Source organism: Pterocles gutturalis, unplaced genomic scaffold, assembly GCF_000699245.1.
Source record: "Pterocles gutturalis isolate BGI_N339 unplaced genomic scaffold, ASM69924v1 scaffold46440, whole genome shotgun sequence".
Taxonomy (NCBI): Eukaryota; Metazoa; Chordata; class Aves; order Pterocliformes; family Pteroclidae; genus Pterocles; species Pterocles gutturalis.
Window position 1 is genome coordinate 7679 of NW_010142529.1, and position 17410 is coordinate 25088.

At 34.8% G+C, this 17410-nt stretch overlaps 1 protein-coding gene across 1 annotated transcript in view; it reads right to left on the bottom strand.

Moving 5' to 3' along the window:
* The window catches only part of MARCH6 (membrane-associated ring finger (C3HC4) 6, E3 ubiquitin protein ligase), a gene marked incomplete at its 3' end in the record, with an annotated part of 24203 nt that extends 7245 nt beyond the window's left edge, over positions 1 to 16958 (bottom strand). Inside the window, exons 1-14 of the mRNA XM_010084388.1 lie at positions 16881 to 16958; positions 14695 to 14863; positions 14199 to 14391; positions 13837 to 13898; positions 11804 to 11836; positions 10961 to 11012; positions 7514 to 7572; positions 6820 to 6900; positions 5552 to 5620; positions 5362 to 5436; positions 4523 to 4657; positions 3915 to 4034; positions 1680 to 1780; positions 838 to 975 (exon numbers count right to left, since the gene is read on the bottom strand). Coding sequence (XP_010082690.1) covers positions 838 to 975; positions 1680 to 1780; positions 3915 to 4034; positions 4523 to 4657; positions 5362 to 5436; positions 5552 to 5620; positions 6820 to 6900; positions 7514 to 7572; positions 10961 to 11012; positions 11804 to 11836; positions 13837 to 13893 — 920 coding nt within the window. The remainder of the gene's footprint in view (positions 1 to 837; positions 976 to 1679; positions 1781 to 3914; positions 4035 to 4522; positions 4658 to 5361; positions 5437 to 5551; positions 5621 to 6819; positions 6901 to 7513; positions 7573 to 10960; positions 11013 to 11803; positions 11837 to 13836; positions 13899 to 14198; positions 14392 to 14694; positions 14864 to 16880) is intronic.
* Positions 16959 to 17410: the final 452 nt, after the last annotated feature.

Below are 17410 nucleotides of genomic sequence, written 5' to 3' on the forward strand. Positions count from 1 at the left end.
ATGAGAAGCTAAAATAAATATTCTGGATTGCAGCAGAAGAAAAAAAGTCTTTCATCCATTTTCTCCGAGTCTCAGAGATAACTCAGCAAAGAATAAATCCCCATCCTAGTAGTGCTGTATTGGCATGACCCACAATGAGTAAGACATGCTGGGAGAATGCCAATATACTTTGAAGTTTTAAATTTAAAACTTTATAGAGACGAAAACAACCTTAATTTTTATTGACTAATTTGGCAAACAACATATGAACTAAAAAATAACTTCAAGTGCTAGAACTCTGCCTGGCAGTCTACATTAAAGAATCTCACCTTGTAAATAATTTACGTTAGCTTGCAAAGGATACAGTTCTATCCTTCTTTAGAGATTGAACTTTTAACTTTAAAATCCCCAATTTAAAGGTATTCACTTTTCAGCTCTGTTTTTCCTTTTTTTTTTTTTCCCTTCTTATACTAAGAAATGCAAGATGTGCACATGAATTTTACTTAGATGACTCATGGAAAGGCTCTGCTGACACCTACCTCTTTAGTTTTTCCATATAATAGGAAGTTAACAAGCTGTTAGTCATACTTCTATAGATTTTTTTTTTTGACTAAGCAAATGCTGTAATAGTGTACCAAAATAATTACTTGTCAAAGACTAGTCCAGAAATAGGTACAACTACTGTTTAGAAGGTACTTCCATAGGAAATCACTACAGAAGTTTTCCATTACATATTTATCTCTAAAATAGCTACTAAAGCTACTTGTTGGGATAGCTCTCTTGAAAGTATGCTGCTTCCACATTAAAAGGCTAAGCTGGACACAATGCTTGTAGTTGATTTTGGCTTTCTATACTTACAGCAAGTATCCAGCAGTAACAGTCCATGCTCGTACCAGACCTTTCAACCACTGTCTTGTATGTCCTTGTTCTAGTAAAGCTGGAAGCACCACCTGAAGCAAAAGGAGCTCTAGGGAAAGTTCACTTACTGGAGCATCACTGGAAAAATGGGAAGAGCAGGAACTCAAACATAAGGAACATTCTGATAGTAATCTTTTACACTGAATCCTGCTAACATCACTGAAATATAAAAACCATATTGGATGCCAATAGGAACAATTCTTAGGTTTTTGCAGACATTTTTCCTTATATACTACTCTGAGCACAGGTCAGGTGTTCATGAGTGTTTAGGCACTTAGGTGCACAAGAAATTTAAGAAAAAATATTGAGAAAGACTATATCAGATAATATGATTTGTTATTCTATTTGCTTCTATCATTTAAATTATTATTTAGAAACAGAAAGATACTGCCATCATTAAAAAGAAATGCCAGTATAGATATTCTTTTATTCTTGAAGCAATGATAATCAGGAATGAACGGGAAAAACAAACACGGCAGCAACTTCACTATCAAAAAGTTGAAGTGCAAAGTGTTCTGAGGGCATATAAAAACGAAACAGTTATCATTACAAAAGTAATACAAAATGCCTTTAATTTTTCTTAGTTTATTTTTATTTGACATTGTATGATGTATCCACATCCTTTATATTTTTAATTTTCTAGAACAATGATGTGTAGATTAATTGAAAAAAAACCCAAAACATACCAAGCAATTTCACATTAATGCTCAAAGAGCACAAATACATATTTTTCTAGCTATAGGGAGACTAAAAAAACCATCTTTTTAAAATTAAACACTTACCTGTAGAGCATAACATTATATGGAAGAAAGTTAGGCAGGAGATACTTAATAATGCGTATAGGAAGCCAGAGCATGAGCAGTACAATTGATCCAAAGACAATCTGCAACAAAGAAATTAAACAAGTTAGTTCAAATAGCAAAAACAAACAAATCTAGTCTCCCACCCATCTCTCTGTTGTGTCTCCTGGGTGTGGTGGGTTAGCCCTGGCTAACAGCCAAGTATCTACCCAGCTGCTTGCTCATTCCCTTCCCTGGCTGACCGGGGAGAAAATAGAAGGCAGGCAAGAAGACTTGTGGATGAAGATGATGACAGTTTAATAGAGAAAGCAAAAGCTGTGTGCACAGGCAAAACAAAAAGAAGAATTCAGGCAATATTTCCCATCAGCAGAGAGATGATTTGCAACCTCAGGAAGACAAAAACCATAATAATGAACATCCTCCTTCCCTCCCCTTCCTCCTCCTTTTCCACAGCTTTTACTGCTGAGCACATAATACGGTATGGAACACCCCTTTGGTCAGTCTGGGTCAGCTGTCCCAGGTACAGCCCCCTCCCAACCCCCAGCTTACTGGGCTGGAGGGGTGAGGGAGCAGGGCAGAGCAGGAAAGAGGAAAGGCCTTGAGGCTGTGCAAGCACTATTCAGCCACAGCCAAAACACCTGTGTCTTAGTAACACTGTTAAGAGTCACTAATGCAAACTGTAGAAGGATCTGGGCCGCTAAGAAGAAAAATAACTCCATCCCAGGCAGACCAGTATGCTACGATTCTGTTGCCAAACAGCACCACGCTGAATAAGCACTGACCGACCAGCTGACAGGGTAATGTCAGACAGTTCTACTTTCTTCCCCCTCCCCCACTGGGATTACTAATTTTGGATTCCTCTCATTTCTTAGTGGCTGAGTTTTCAAGCAGCTTGTAGAAGCCTCAAAAGATCTTTCTGTATTTATTACCTCACATTTAAAATTGGCTCAAAGATCAAAATTTAGTAGGGGAGATCAGGTGCATGGAGATGATTCACTTTCATAAATCCTGTTTCCTTAAAGAATCAAGTACATTTTGAACACATTCTTGCACTTCATACAGATGCTCTAGAGACTAAAAATGCAAAATATTATGTGTTTAACTATGTAAAAAAGAAAAATCAAATCCTATTCTTCTTGAAACTTAATAGTTTATGTTCTACATAAGAAAATTTCTTAAAAGTACTGAGAAATAAACATAACTTGAAAAGTGTGACTTGTTTTTTGAAATGGTAAATGATCACCACTCTGGGTCTCATATTCTAGCATAAGCCTTGTAAAAGTTCTGAATGAATTAGCTAAGCAAATCAAAAGGTGAAGTTCAAGCGACTGTCAGTCCCAACACAGTCGGAGAACATATTTCTAAGACCTTCAGCAGATCTTTGCTTATATTTGGGCCACTTGGTGCGACACAAAGTTTCAAGCAGCTAAAGCATTTATGATTACCTGAGAAAAAATAGTATGAAAGGTGGACAGGTCAGCTCCTCTCAGTACTGAAAGGCTCTAACAGAACGAAGATCTCTCTGAGCTCTTGCTGCTCAAAGCACTTCAGGTGAATTAATAGAGTACGCTAAATAATAATGTTTCTGGTATATCAGTTTTCACAGTTGACATGATATTCATGTCAAAGACAGCCCGAGACCCTTCCCTTACTTGCGTGCTAGGCAAACTTCAGACAAACAAGCAAAAGGAAAAAAACTTTGATTGTTTTCAATATGTTACAATGATAACCTGGAAAGAGACACTACTGGGTAGATCAGTATAATTCAATCAAAACTTTACTAGGAAGTTACCCCTGCTGCACTACTTCAGCTGAACTGGTCACACAATGTTTACTGCAATACCTAAGCATCATGAAAGAGTTATGTGTTGTACAATATTCATAATAATAAACACTTATTGTCTGAATACACAAACATTCCCTGTGATTTTGCATAAGGAGAAGTTATCACAGCAAATTTTGTTTTGGAAGGGAACTCTAGAGGTAAACTACTCCAGCTGCTTCCTCTGAGCAGACACAGTCACGTCAGGTTGCTCAGAACCTTAACCAGTCGAGTTTTGAGTATCTCAAAAGATGTATATTCTGGTGGCAACCTGTTCCAGTGTCTAATCACCTTCATGGTAAAAATGTTTTTCCTTAAATATGCAGTAGCATATATAGGAGCTAACGTATGAAATTTTCTTTCCAAATAAAGAAATATTTCAGAAAAGTCCTTACCACTGATAAGATAAACCTCCTGAGATGTCTATAAATGGGCAAGTGAATCATTTCCTGCACAGGATTAAAGTCTGGATCATTCAAATTCCTGAGAAACCATAAGACACCAGGTCTCAATACCTGAGGTAGGAAATAGAAAACCATATATTAAGAGAAAATTATCTTTGTACTCTTCCATTTTGGATAACACTACTGCAGCACGTAAGTTCTAAACATAATAGAGGTATTTGTTGAATGAGGGTCAACAAAATGTCACAGAAACAGAACAAAGGAACCATTACTGTAGAGAAGCAGAGAAACAAAAACAAGCTTAATTTTCAAGTATTAATCAATCTTAAAAAACTGAAATGTATTTTGATTTATTTGAAGGCAACACCCATGTTTAAGGCCTCTTTGCAAACTAAAAATCTCTAAGTAAAATATACCCATAATCATAATTTTCCACTGCAGTAAGTACCAGTGTGGCCCTTTTTACATAAAGCTGAAATCCAATATCCACACACAAAACACAGTAGCAGCAATACCCATATGTGAAAGATTTTACAAACAGTTTAACATGAAAGCTTCTCTAACTAGGTTACATACCAATCTTGTTCTTACAGACTTACCTCTCTCAGTAGAAGAATGAATGATGCAAAATAAAAGACGTAAACCATTCCAACTAACCAGTGCAGAAACATGGTGGTACCTGGAGCAGACTGAAAGCTCAATTCTCTGTCTTTCAAAGTGGCATCAAACATCTCCTAGAAGGTAAGTAGTAAACAAATATGAATAAAGTTTGTCAAACCTCTACAGTTACTTGTTTTGTTTATCCTAGATCATATGTACTAACAGGTATTTAATATAAATGTCTGCCTTGTGCTAACACATAAGAAGAAAGAAGTCAACTCAAACACTAACATTCACTACCTAAGACATACATCAGTTCATACAAAGTTCATACACTGTGATGAAAGCAAATACTTACTCCCTTAAGTAAAATTCTGTTTCTACTATAGGCTAGAAGAAACTATTTTTCTCCATTTGAAATTAATAATTTAATTTTTTTCAAGGCAGACAAACTGTCCTCAATTTCAAGCAAACACAGCCTGTATCTTGTTCAAAACAGAAAGAGATTAGACAACTATTAAAATATAAATTCATTACCATTTCACACAAGTTTGCCTATAAGTAAGTTCATTACCTGGTCTTGTAAATGCAGTAAAAAGGATTAGGATCTTATTATTTAATAATAGCATGTTAATTTGTATTTAGTAACAAAAAGGAAAACAAAATTAGCACTAAGCAGTACCTGAAAAACCCTTTTTTCCCTCTGGAAACACTACGTTTATAAAAGCAGAAGAGTGCCGTCAAACTCCTATCAACAACTCTCTTCTCATCAGAACTTTTCTTCCTTTAAATATTATCACCATTAAAAAAATTTTATCTCATTTATTTCCTCTCTTACCAAAGAGCATATATCCAGCCACCAACCACAGATGAGAGGAAACACACCAATTTCAACCACCACTAACAAGGAAACCTTTAAGAAAAAAAGAGAAAAGAAAATCTCACTAGTTTAACAGAAATTGCTAAGAAAATTATGATCTAAGTTTAAATTGAGAGGGTTTTTGCTACACACAAAAAAATGGGATTACCTTGACAACAATATAGCAAACTCCTAATAAACGACGTGATCGCTGGAACTTAACAAGTGCTGCCAACCCCTGAATAGTTTTGTCAAGAAAATAATACTGAAAAATACTCTGTAACATAGTTTGATTAATATTAAACACTAGATTATATGGCTTTTAGCAACAGGAAATTTTATAAAAGACACAAGTGAAACAGGAAGTACGTATTTTATCAGGGCTCTCTTTTCAAAATTGGCAGCGACTCTGTAAGTCAGTCTGATGTGCTGGATCAGAAACATGCACCTAAAATAAACAAATTAATAATAATACTAACACTCTTCTTAAATTAAGCATCCAAAAGTTTTCTCAAGAAATAAACGGTTGCCTTCGAAAATGTCTGCCATGAATAAGCAAGTTTCAAAACTGAAGGCCTACCTTAAAGGGCAGCTTTCCTTTTCATGCAGTCTGAAACAAATTCTCACCTTTCCCAAGAAAAGCTGGATGCATATTACAGTTCTGTTTTCTTTTAGAAGGCAAAACAGAGACATGCCAATCAACTGTTTTACCACATTTGCACTGCACTTTGGTATAGTGTGGTCTAAGGTTGATGTTAGCTTTGTGTACTCTTGAACAGAAAACTGCTAGCAAATGTTTATTCTTTCAAAATGAAGTTGGTGTAGTCCCTTTAAAAACATGCAGCGAGAATGCAGACTTCCTACTTGTGACCAAGTCCTTGAAGCTTTCAGCACTCTGCTGCTACTTAATTTTCTCTGTAATAATGAGGGTTATCACCTGAAAGAAATCTTTGCTGCAAACTCTGTGGTTCAGAGACAAAATAGAAACTAAAACAACCTGCACTGTAAAGATACAGCAGGATCAAAAAGCTGTGACTAAATTTCCCATTGTACCCTACATACTTTCATAATCCTATTTCTCTTTCTGCTGCAACTACGTGGCCCACAGCAACACTGTAAGGAGAGTGAGGAAAAAACAATGGTTCTTCACTCATCTTCTCAGGCCTTCAAAATTTAGTTGGAGGCCTTCAAGCAAGCATAAAATCCTATGATTTAGTGTTGTTAAATATGTGCAAGTGTTCTGAAGAATGGAGTCACACTGACAATTTTTAAATGTCCAAGAGAACAGAAGAGACCTTTTCTTCTAATTTCACAAAAAGAATAGAGCAAAACGGTAAATTAACTGCATCTGCATCATGTCTGTGTCTCCTAAAACTATACCCAGAAGAATGATTTACATGTAAGATCTGAACCAGGTAACTACTGACAAAAGGATACATGACAAACAATTAGAGTCACTGCTAGCAGAACATATCCAACTATGGTTGTAATCAGGCCTTCAAAGTGAGATGCTTGAACCTGGAGGGGATGGAAAAAAGGGAAACTTTTATTAGTCTCTTAAAAGATTACATCTCATTTTCATGTAATTAAGACAAATTCCAAATATAAAGTCTTCAAGAATAATGACAGATTTTAGTTTTTACATATTTTAATAATCTACTACTTTTTTGGCATCTTCATCCAGAGTAGAAAATGTTTAAATTTACTGGAAAAGTCTAAAAACTACTTTCTTCAAATATGAAACAACCTCTATATAATGAAACAAGAAGTGTCACCTTACACTACATCTCACAACCTCCTAGCTTTTGCTACCTATTATTATCACCCAAGAAAATTACTCAGTACACAAATTAAGAATGTACATGAGGAACAAGAGGCTGTTAAAAAAAAAAGTATGCACTTTTTTTTGGTAAAAGGCAGAAACCCCACCTGAAATGTAAATAATGGAGGAAGTGGGAAAAAAAAGAGAACATTTTTAATCATAGATTAAAAAAAGGTTTGAGGAGAAAAATGAGAGACACTCCAAGTCACTTTTGCAATCACAAGTAAAAGTAGAAGGATGCTACAAAAATATTTAGATTAAGTAAACGTCAACAGCTTTTACACTTTGAAATTATAAAACAGTACTTACATATTCCTCAAAGCCCAAGCCAACAATGGAGAAGTGACCGATGTGGTATGGACAAAATGCTGTGTAACACAAGCAGAAAGAAGGGGGGGAAAAAAGGCCATGAAAACTAGTAACTGGAGCCTTATTTGCAGGATGTGTATTGTAACATGGTAATTATTCTACTTCTTATCAATTTCTGTGTAACAAGCAGAAAGAAGGGGGGAAAAAAGGCCATGAAAACTAGTAACTGGAGCCTTATTTGCAGGATGTGTATTGTAACATGGTAATTATTCTACTTCTTATCAATTTCGTGAAAACAGCTAAAAAAAATTACTTTCTGTGCAAATATTTGCAAGTGTTGTATTTCTATAATTTTACAAACACTGAAAATTAGATCAGAAATCACACTGAAAGACTACAAACAATATAAAACTACACAGAATAAGATGACAGTCTTCTCCTTAGTTCATCTTGCTAGTGTCGATCTCATAGCCTGCTGTAGGAACACATTCTGTATATTCAGTCTTTCCCATGCACTAAAAGACTTAAGTAGCCATTTTACATCTTGGTCAGATAGGACTTGCTTGAGCAAGGTTTCAGTTTTAGTGCTTTAATTCTTAAGAATACTGTGAAAGATGCAAGCCCTGCAGAAATTTGCAAAGGGAAGAGAATGTGAGGGGGAGAAAGATGATGCTCCAGGGAAGGGATGAGGAGCAATTCAGAAGTCTTTTACTCTGAATTAATGTATTAAGAACTGTCACCATTCCTTAGAACACGCTCTTGCCAATTCTGAGGTCTCAGGAGGAATTAATTAAAAACCACAGCACTTTCCCCATTTTTGGACACCTGGGTATTTGCAACAGGATCAAGTAGTTGTTTTAGCTCATGCTGTGGTCTTCTGAGCTATGAAGGACTACAGCATTCAATGTCACTTTCCTACAGGAGTGAGCCAATAGGAAGTGAAGTGGCTGAAGTATCTGCAAACTTTTATTTTCACCCCTATTGCCTGTGCTATGTCATGATAATCCACTCTGGGGACTACTGTAGCCTAAGGATACTATTGAATGCAAAGTCTGATGATTTTCTCTCTCCTCCTCATTTCCATATGACCAATATGTAAAAAAAACTAGGACTTGCATTACTCTAATCAACGACCAGAAAGTTTTAATTAACGTTCCTTTCAGAGAAATCAGCAGTAACTGGGAATAGCAAAAACTTAAAAGATAAAAGGAGGACTTGAGCCCTTCACACCCAGTAAGAACAAGAAAGAGAAAAGTGACATGAAAAAAACTCACACTCACAACTCCTAAAGACATCAGACTCATGACTTAAAGTTGTATCTTTTAACAGTGTTTTATAAGATTATGGTGCACAGTTTATAATGTTTTTTAAATAACTTTATTTAAAAGAGAATTTCTAATAGATCCCTTTTAATAAAAAACATGAAGGAGTACAAACTCCTCTACGAGTACTAAAATGAGCTACAGAAAATATGAATTAAGTCAAACTTAATTAACTTGTCCAAGAGAACATCATAGGGGAATCTCTGGACCAGTAACTAAGGTTCAAAATTCTTCTGTTGTATCTTCTAGAAAGTACCTTCTGTGACCTTGGAACTCACCAGGACTGTAATTACAAATAACTAGAGATGTGGCAGTTGTAAATTGGGCAGTATTACATAGTGGGAAAGATACGAGAGTCACGAATTAAACTCCCAGATCTCTTTCTTGCTTGCTTGGGAAAGTAATTCCCCTTCTCTAGTTGTTAGTTTCCCATTTGTTAAAGCACACTTAAGAGCTACTGAAAACACATCTATACAACAGCCTTATTAATTATGCTTATTACTCACTTATTGCTGAATACAAATCAAGGATTTAGAAATTTCATAGTTATTATCTACTTATTAAAAAAGCCAAATTTTATAGCAGCTAAAAAACCTAATTAACTTCTGATAACTACAGATTAAAATACTAATTATCAGAAAGTATTTTCCAACTCTTATTAGAACAGTTACAGTTTTTCGTAAATTAAATATACATGATGATTCTTTTAATTTTATTTTGATCTGCTGATTTGTTTCAGTAACTAAATGCTCAAATAAATGGTTCAGAATTGTGAGCTTTACTTTAACAGCAAAAATTTCTTACCTACAGTGTGACTCCAGTTTTTAAAGCTCAAGCTCTTGCCATGAAAGACCACCCAAAAAATCAAAGCAAAATAACCAATCCCTTTCTAAACTGATAATTCAGAGCAATTGAAATTTTGTGTCTGATATCTCTATCTTGTTACTAAAATGCTGCTGCTTTTGCACATAGTTGTGTCAAATTAAGAACACCAATGAGCTCAAGCACCATAATCCAAAAGCTTCTGTTAGCAGCAAAAGTGGCAAAACTGAGGCACAGGGAAGAGGTATTATCCTTGTATGTCACTCAACAGGTATAGGACACACAAAAAAAAAATCTGATTCACAGTCTAATGCCTCTTAGGAGGGTCTCAAAAAAAATAAATACACTTTTCTAAATTTGTTACCCCTTTTCTGCAGTATAACCAGAGTGGAAATGCAAATTTACCCTACATATTATAAGCAATAAATATAAAATAGGAATTCCAGAAACTCTCAAGGGGTAGCTTATTGCTATTTGCAATAAGGTAGGCATTGTACCCTTTTCTTTTGGGGTTCAAATGATTGAGAAATATACACCTATGGTTTGGAGTTGGGTTTATTTTTAATTTATTTTTTTTTTAAGCTGTGACAAGTTTATGTCCAAGAAATTTTCCTAGCACTAACCACACATCGAATCAGAACATGAAAAGATTCCTATCTTGTACTAGAAATAGAAAGAATCTTGCAAATATTTAAATTTATCTTCATCATCTACAGGAAGGAGAAAGGAAAATAAAGTAAAATATACCACTGATTAGTAAAATCTAAGCCAGTCTAAATTGTATGAACTAAGGAAAGTTATTCTGTAGCAATTCTGGACAGAAATGAAAGTATATTTGACAACTCTACACAGTCAGATACATTCTTGCAAGCCCCCCTCCCTCACAATTTTTAGCTCCAAAAATGGATTCTTGATGGAAAAAGTGATTTAACTGTATCTAGGAAAACTATAAGGAGGAAAAAATATCCTAGGCATACCTAAAAGTATTGAATTTGCTCAAAAATTAAATTTCAGGAGGTTCCTTCTTTAATCTAACAGTATTCCAGATATATTATTTCCTGTGTTTTAGTTGACATAATTAAACTTCTGGCAAATTTCTTATTTTAAACCCATTAACTTAAAGGAATTAAAATGACAAAACTAGATGCAATAAAGATTTATGATTCACATTCCCAGTTTGTTTGTGGTTCTATTTTTAGATGTCATAACTTCATTTATTCTGAGACAACAGCCTTAAAATTAACCTGCATTATCACTTCACAAAGAAAGATCTTTTTAAAACCTAAGAGCAAATGATACTTACCAAACACAAGTATGAACAATGTATTTAAAGATACCACCCAAAAGACATGTTCCTGCAAGGAGTACGGGGAAGGAGGGAGGAAGATGACAAGGAAACAGTACATAAATATCAGTTATTTAAATAAGTGACTTCACTTTTGTATCTAAATGTCTTATTTCAACTGCCTATTATTACCAGAACTTGCACATCTCATGTCAGAGACAAGAAAGACCAAAGACCAAAACATGCAGACTACGAAAGCACCAGTTTGCATTTGCGGATATTTACCCAGATAAGAGCATTTGTATTTGCTTTAATATTCTTATTTTGTAAATGTAAGTTTTTATTTTAAAATCAATATAAACAGTTTAATACTGGTATCAATTATTCAAGAGGGGAAAAAACCCAAATAAAGTTAAGAAACATAACTGAAGTTCTTAAATTTTAATATCTAGTCTACACTAAAAATTTACTCATGGTATTCTGGTGGTGTTAGAGCAAATCAGAGAAGCCTGAATGAGGACATTATACTAGTCGTAACAGAGAGTAAAACTTTCTGCTAGAACGTATTTTCAATGTACACTCTTTAAAGGGTCTAATTTTTTTTTACAGTAGAGTACGTGATCCAAAGTTACCTATATCTTTTAACAAATTCCACTTTTATGCCCCCCACACACCACTCTACTCTGAGACTCCTAAAGAAGACAATTTGCTTGAACATGACATCATATGAAACTCTCTTTAAAGAATATGTAATATGAAACTAGAGACTTAAAATAGAATTACAACATTTAAAAAATACAATTTACTTAAAAAAAAAAAAAGCCTGCTGTAGCAATTCTTGAAATGAAGGATTTCACTTACTAAAAAAACCAGAGATCCATCAAGGCCAAGCATCTGTGAAGGTAAGAAAGATAGTTTTATTTCCTCATCAGAAAAATGTTAAGTAATATGTATCTAAAATAAGTCTCACACAAGCCTCTTTCACACCCACTTTTAATGTCCAATAGGCTCAAAAGCTTTTTTTACTACTCAACTAACAGAATCTGGACTTAAATTCTTAAAGATAAAGGTAGAAACTAAGTTCTTGTTCAACAGAGGAAACTCCGTTGATCATAGGCAGTGATATACATGTGGAATATCTCAATATACATGTATTTATATACGGCAAACCAAACATATCACCAACTAACTTACAGGCTATTTCTCTCCAAGGCTTCAAAGACTCTGACAAAGATTTTGTATTTACAAGGGATTTCAGTGATTGAACCGTTATTTAAAAACATTTTTTTTTCATAGTGAGTTGCTTAAACATAAGATGTTTTTCTTTCCTTCCTAATTGCAAACTATCAGTTTATGTTTCACTGAGAAAAGTGGAAGGTTAATATTTTATCTTCAATCCATAGAAGCAACAAGTAACAGGACAATGTTGCTGCACTGTATGTTATTTAGAACAGAACTGGTTTAAAGCTAGGGAAGACAGGAAACAAATCCTTCACCACTGCATAGCTGTTACAGGAAGTGTCCACAGAACAGAAAAAATAGAGCACCTATAAAAAACCCAAAGATATCTCTCCTTTCCCCTCACTTCAAGGTTTTTTGTTACTATTTCAATCCAGACACTCCCATTCTGTGACTACCGCTGTTCAGGTTCAAGGCTATCTTGTTCCAGGACTCTGCAGTAAGTTCCAAGATATTAAAGTTGCACATATTTTATAAAGTAAACCAAGATGCAAATATTTCTGAAAATGATAAAGTTCATGTGTTATTTTCACAAGATGAAGCAGCAGAAAAGCCTACCCCACTTCTGTTACTAAATGCTGACTAGATGTCTATTGCCTATGCCAGAACACAGGAGCAAAAATGGTTAAGAAAACTTGCTGAAAGTGATTTCTATATTATGGAGAAACATCAAAACATTTTCAACTAGAAGTACATCAACATTTCCCAGCACATAAGTTGGGTTCAGAAATATGACACTCGCCTCTTGAGATACACAGTAGAATGGTTCAGACACCTGAATTTATGTTTTAAAAGACAGTGAACTAGGGCATACAAACTAAGAAGTTTCCTCTAGGTATAAAACAAAGATCAAGACTTGTCCCTTGTGATGAAAATCATATTTCTACTGCAAGCAAGATAACAACTGTATCACAGACCAGATATACAGCGACTAGCTTTACAATCATTTGCCACAGGCACTAGTGACGCTGGTAAATCACATGAAGCTGCTGCATCTACCTTCAGGTAGATTTTGTTGCATGTAATGATCTTTGAACTCAGACATTGGCTACTTATAAATCAGCTACAAAAAACTAGTTCTTGAGTGTCTACACTACTATATGATTACAGTGTACTTGCATCTCATGCTTTATTATGGAATTTGTGATCCATAAACAAAACAGAAGCAATGTTACATTAAAATGCTCAATTTTTTAAAAGAAATTTGCCTTTTGCAAATATGTAAACAAAGTAAATTAACCTAGATTTCCATTTCTCTCTTTTCTTTAGTTTAACACTTTAATGAATACAAAAATTAAGCGTTAAGCTATACATAACACAACACCTATGTGGTCCTCATCTGGCCTACCATCCTCAATGCAAGATGCAACTGATTTCTAAACCTGATCAAGCTGAAGACTTCAGAAAACTCTGTGTCAAAACATGTTTTAAGCTGCTACTATACTTCAAATAAAATCAATGCCTTTTTAATAGTTAACAAATAGCGTAATAACATTTTGGTTTTAATACAATGACACTTTTAGGTCACTAAAGCCTCTCACTGACAGTTTTCACACTAGACAACAGTATCCAAATCTATGCCAAATGCATTTTAACACAACAATACTACAAATAATTTTGAGTCTGAATTATTCAATAAAATGATTCTTACTCACTCGCTCCCAAGTAAGCTCTTCTGCTGCTCGATCCCATTCCAAAGCATTCCAGTTCATGTCATCTGAGGAGACAATGGGCATTTTTACAGCTGTCAGACTCGTGCAAAACAAGATGGAACCACTCCATGCTATGTTTTAAATTAACAAAGAGACTTAAGCGCATAACATTCAACTCATAACTGCTGGTAGCTTTTCAAGAAAGCAAATGCTTCAGCACTCAAAGGACATATATGAAATTTGCAAAAACAAGATAAACAAGCTGAAGAGGAAATTTACACAGCTTCCTTGAATTATGACAGTTCTGTTTGCAATGGTTTAATTTATGAAGAACTAGAACATTACTGTTTTGAGTCACCTGTTACCTTGTGCTCCATTGTTTGCATCTGCTGCATCTTCTACTACAGCATCTTCTTCATCTTCATTATCTTCCTCCTCTTCATCTACTTGTTCTTCTTGAATGTCAGGGTTCTCACCTACCACTACATTCTCAGCAGCTGGGTTAGCAGGTTGATCAAGCACAGCATTTTCAACACCTCCATTTACAACTGCCTGAGCCTGCAGAAACAGGATTTAGTATTCACTTAAATTGATCATAATCTCTTTGTATTTTTATCTTGTACACAGAAAAAATGAATAGTATTAAAAAATGTTAATAATGTATTTTTTTTTAGATAAGCATTAAATTTGGGACCTTTCCTTTTTTTTTTTTTTCATTTTCCTTAATGTTCAACTTCTGCTAACGTACAAATAAAGATATGCTGCAGTAAAATAACATTACTGCTGGGTTCCAATAATGTATTTATTCACAAAAACACATTTTCTAAATTTTTCAGGAACTACTGAGCAGCTAAGTTTTACCTCATTTTGCTGACCAACACCATTGAGTGGCTGTTGCTGATTTTGTTCCAACCACTGTGGCGCTCCTCCATGGACGATCTGTTCACGCAACCAAACAAGGCTGATAAATGCACACAGAGTGCATGTTACCACAAAACAGCCCTGCAAACAGTCAGCTAGTAAGTTCTCCCTGTTAAAGGAAGAAAAAAAAAAACCACTAATGACAAATATTTTGCTAATAAGATTAAACTTAGTCATTGTTAACTACCACAATCAGATCCTCCTAGTCCAAATCAACAAACAAACTGGTACTTGTGCAAAAAGCTGAATTTATTTATGTGTCTAGGTGAAGATAGTATCTAGACCTAATTTTCATTTCATTTTTCAAAAATCTGCTCCAAGAAGGTTTCTTTTAGGAAGGCTGTTAAGTACCTGTGTACAAATGGTTTTAAGCGCCAAGATAAACACTGATTTGCAAAAGGCTTTATTTCCCTCTGGTCTGGTTTGTGAAATTGCTACTGTTTAAACATAAATATTCCTGCAAAACAGGAACTGACTCAATAGGAAGAAAAGCTTCAAGAGTAGTTCAGGAAAAAACAATCTTCAAGAACAGCAAAGAAAACACAATAGTCACTAAGTAAATTATTTACTACAGTAAAGGGTCTGTTTAATTGCTAGATGCATAATATCTAGTCCACTGAAACATTTTATCTGCTGAGGTACCCTAATCAGGTAGGGTTTGCCTTCAACTGCTCTACATTTTGGGTAGTCTTTTACCCCAGATATTCCCACTATACTTTAAAAATCCTAATCTATCAAGGCATACATAACTGTAAAGCTGCAGCAAGAGAAAGTTCAGTTAGTCACCTGAAACTAGTTTCATGCAATGCAAGAGGCAATTAAATTGGCTTAAGCAACCTTCATCCCTAACTCCAGGTACTCCCCTTCCACTTGTTTCCACCCTTGCACTACTCCTTGACCACAGTGAATTTGCTCAGGAAACTAACCAACTACAATACATTTTTAAAAATAAGAACTATGCCACCACAGTACTCTGCCATCCCCAAAGAGGCATCAGAGTCTGGCTGACATAGAGTCTGGCTCTCCATACAGCTGCACAAACACCTGTGCCTGCAAAGCACAGTGAATACCATGGGGACAAGAAGTACAAAACAAAAAGATCAGGTAAGATGCAATTAAAATTGACTCTGTCAAATAAATATCAAAGCACAGCTTCAAATGCCAATAAAATCTGACACATACTTGAGTCCTTTATCTTCTCCCTAGATTGTAAAAGATATGAGAAGAGGTGTTGTAGGTTCAATTGTTTCAGATTCTTCTCAGAAAAATAAAAATAAAATCTCCACTTACTGGGACAGAACAGGAAAAAATACTATTATTAATCTCAAGCAAACATCTCTCTCCATTAATAAAAATTGATTAAACATAACATGACTTGATGTCTCAAATCAAATATCCCAAATGAGATGACTTAGCTGAACTGCACAGGACATTAATTCAAAATTTGCTTGATGTGCAAGTGATTCTACTCAAACTGAGCTTCAGCCTCTCAGGTTCAAGAAAACGAAAAAAGTAAGAACCAGCCTGAAACTGTTATGTTGGTATTTACTGATTCTTAAAGTAAAATTGATTTTAAAAAGACAAATATAGACAATATTCAACAGAATATGGTGACTGAAGCATTAAAATCTAAGTGTCAGCTAAAAGGCAATCCAATTAAAAAAAACCCCTATCACATGAGACTCAGGATGGATAAAAGTTAAATTCAAAATGTAAAAATGTATCAAAGCAAACAGAATGTGACATTAATATTATTAGCAATATATATTAATATTCTACTATGTGACATCTGATTTAAACTGTAGGAAATTTTTTTTTAATTATTAAGTGTAATATTGCAGCATAAGTTTTCTCGACATCAAAACCAAATCTTCATTAACCAGGGCCGATTCTGTAAAGTCAGTTTTCCATCTCCAAAGATCCTAAATACCAGAACTTCAATGGGAAATTATTTCTACTGTAATACTGTTGGCCATATATCTTGTTATGTAAAGGGTAACAGGCAGCTGCTCACATATGATGATGGAAGATAACGAACATAACTGAAAGAAAGGGACACTAAGTTCCAAAGCAACCATGGTAACTGACTAGAAAAGTTATTTGTATCAAACCTTTTAAGTACTTACGTTGACAGAATATCTAATGGCAGTGTCAGTAGTGAGCTCACAGAGCCAGTAAACAAGCACTTGTAGATACGACCTGCATGAAGAAACAGAAGTGTGGTGCAAATTCAATTTTGGTTATAGCTTCACTTGGAAAGGACCATCGGTAGCCTCTTTTCACCTGGTGTGCTAACTAAATTTATTATGAGGAATAAAATTTCAAATTTGAGCAAGCTGACAGAACTCAAGACCATATACAACTATGTGGAATAAAGCTGTATTTAGTTTAGCCGAACATTCTTGATAAAGTATAGATTCAAACTATAAGAACTGCCATATTAGATTAGACCCATGATTCATCTAGACCCGTCTCCAGCACTGGTTACGCCAATGGATGCCTAACGAAGAATATGGAAACAGGCTAAAGATACTTCCAGAAATACTTTCTCTCAGTGCATTCTTCTATGCTTCTCGCAAAGCAGTTCCTGTGCCATAATATCTGAGTGCTAATTAATCCTTGACGGATTTTTTCCCCCCATTAATCTGTTCAATTA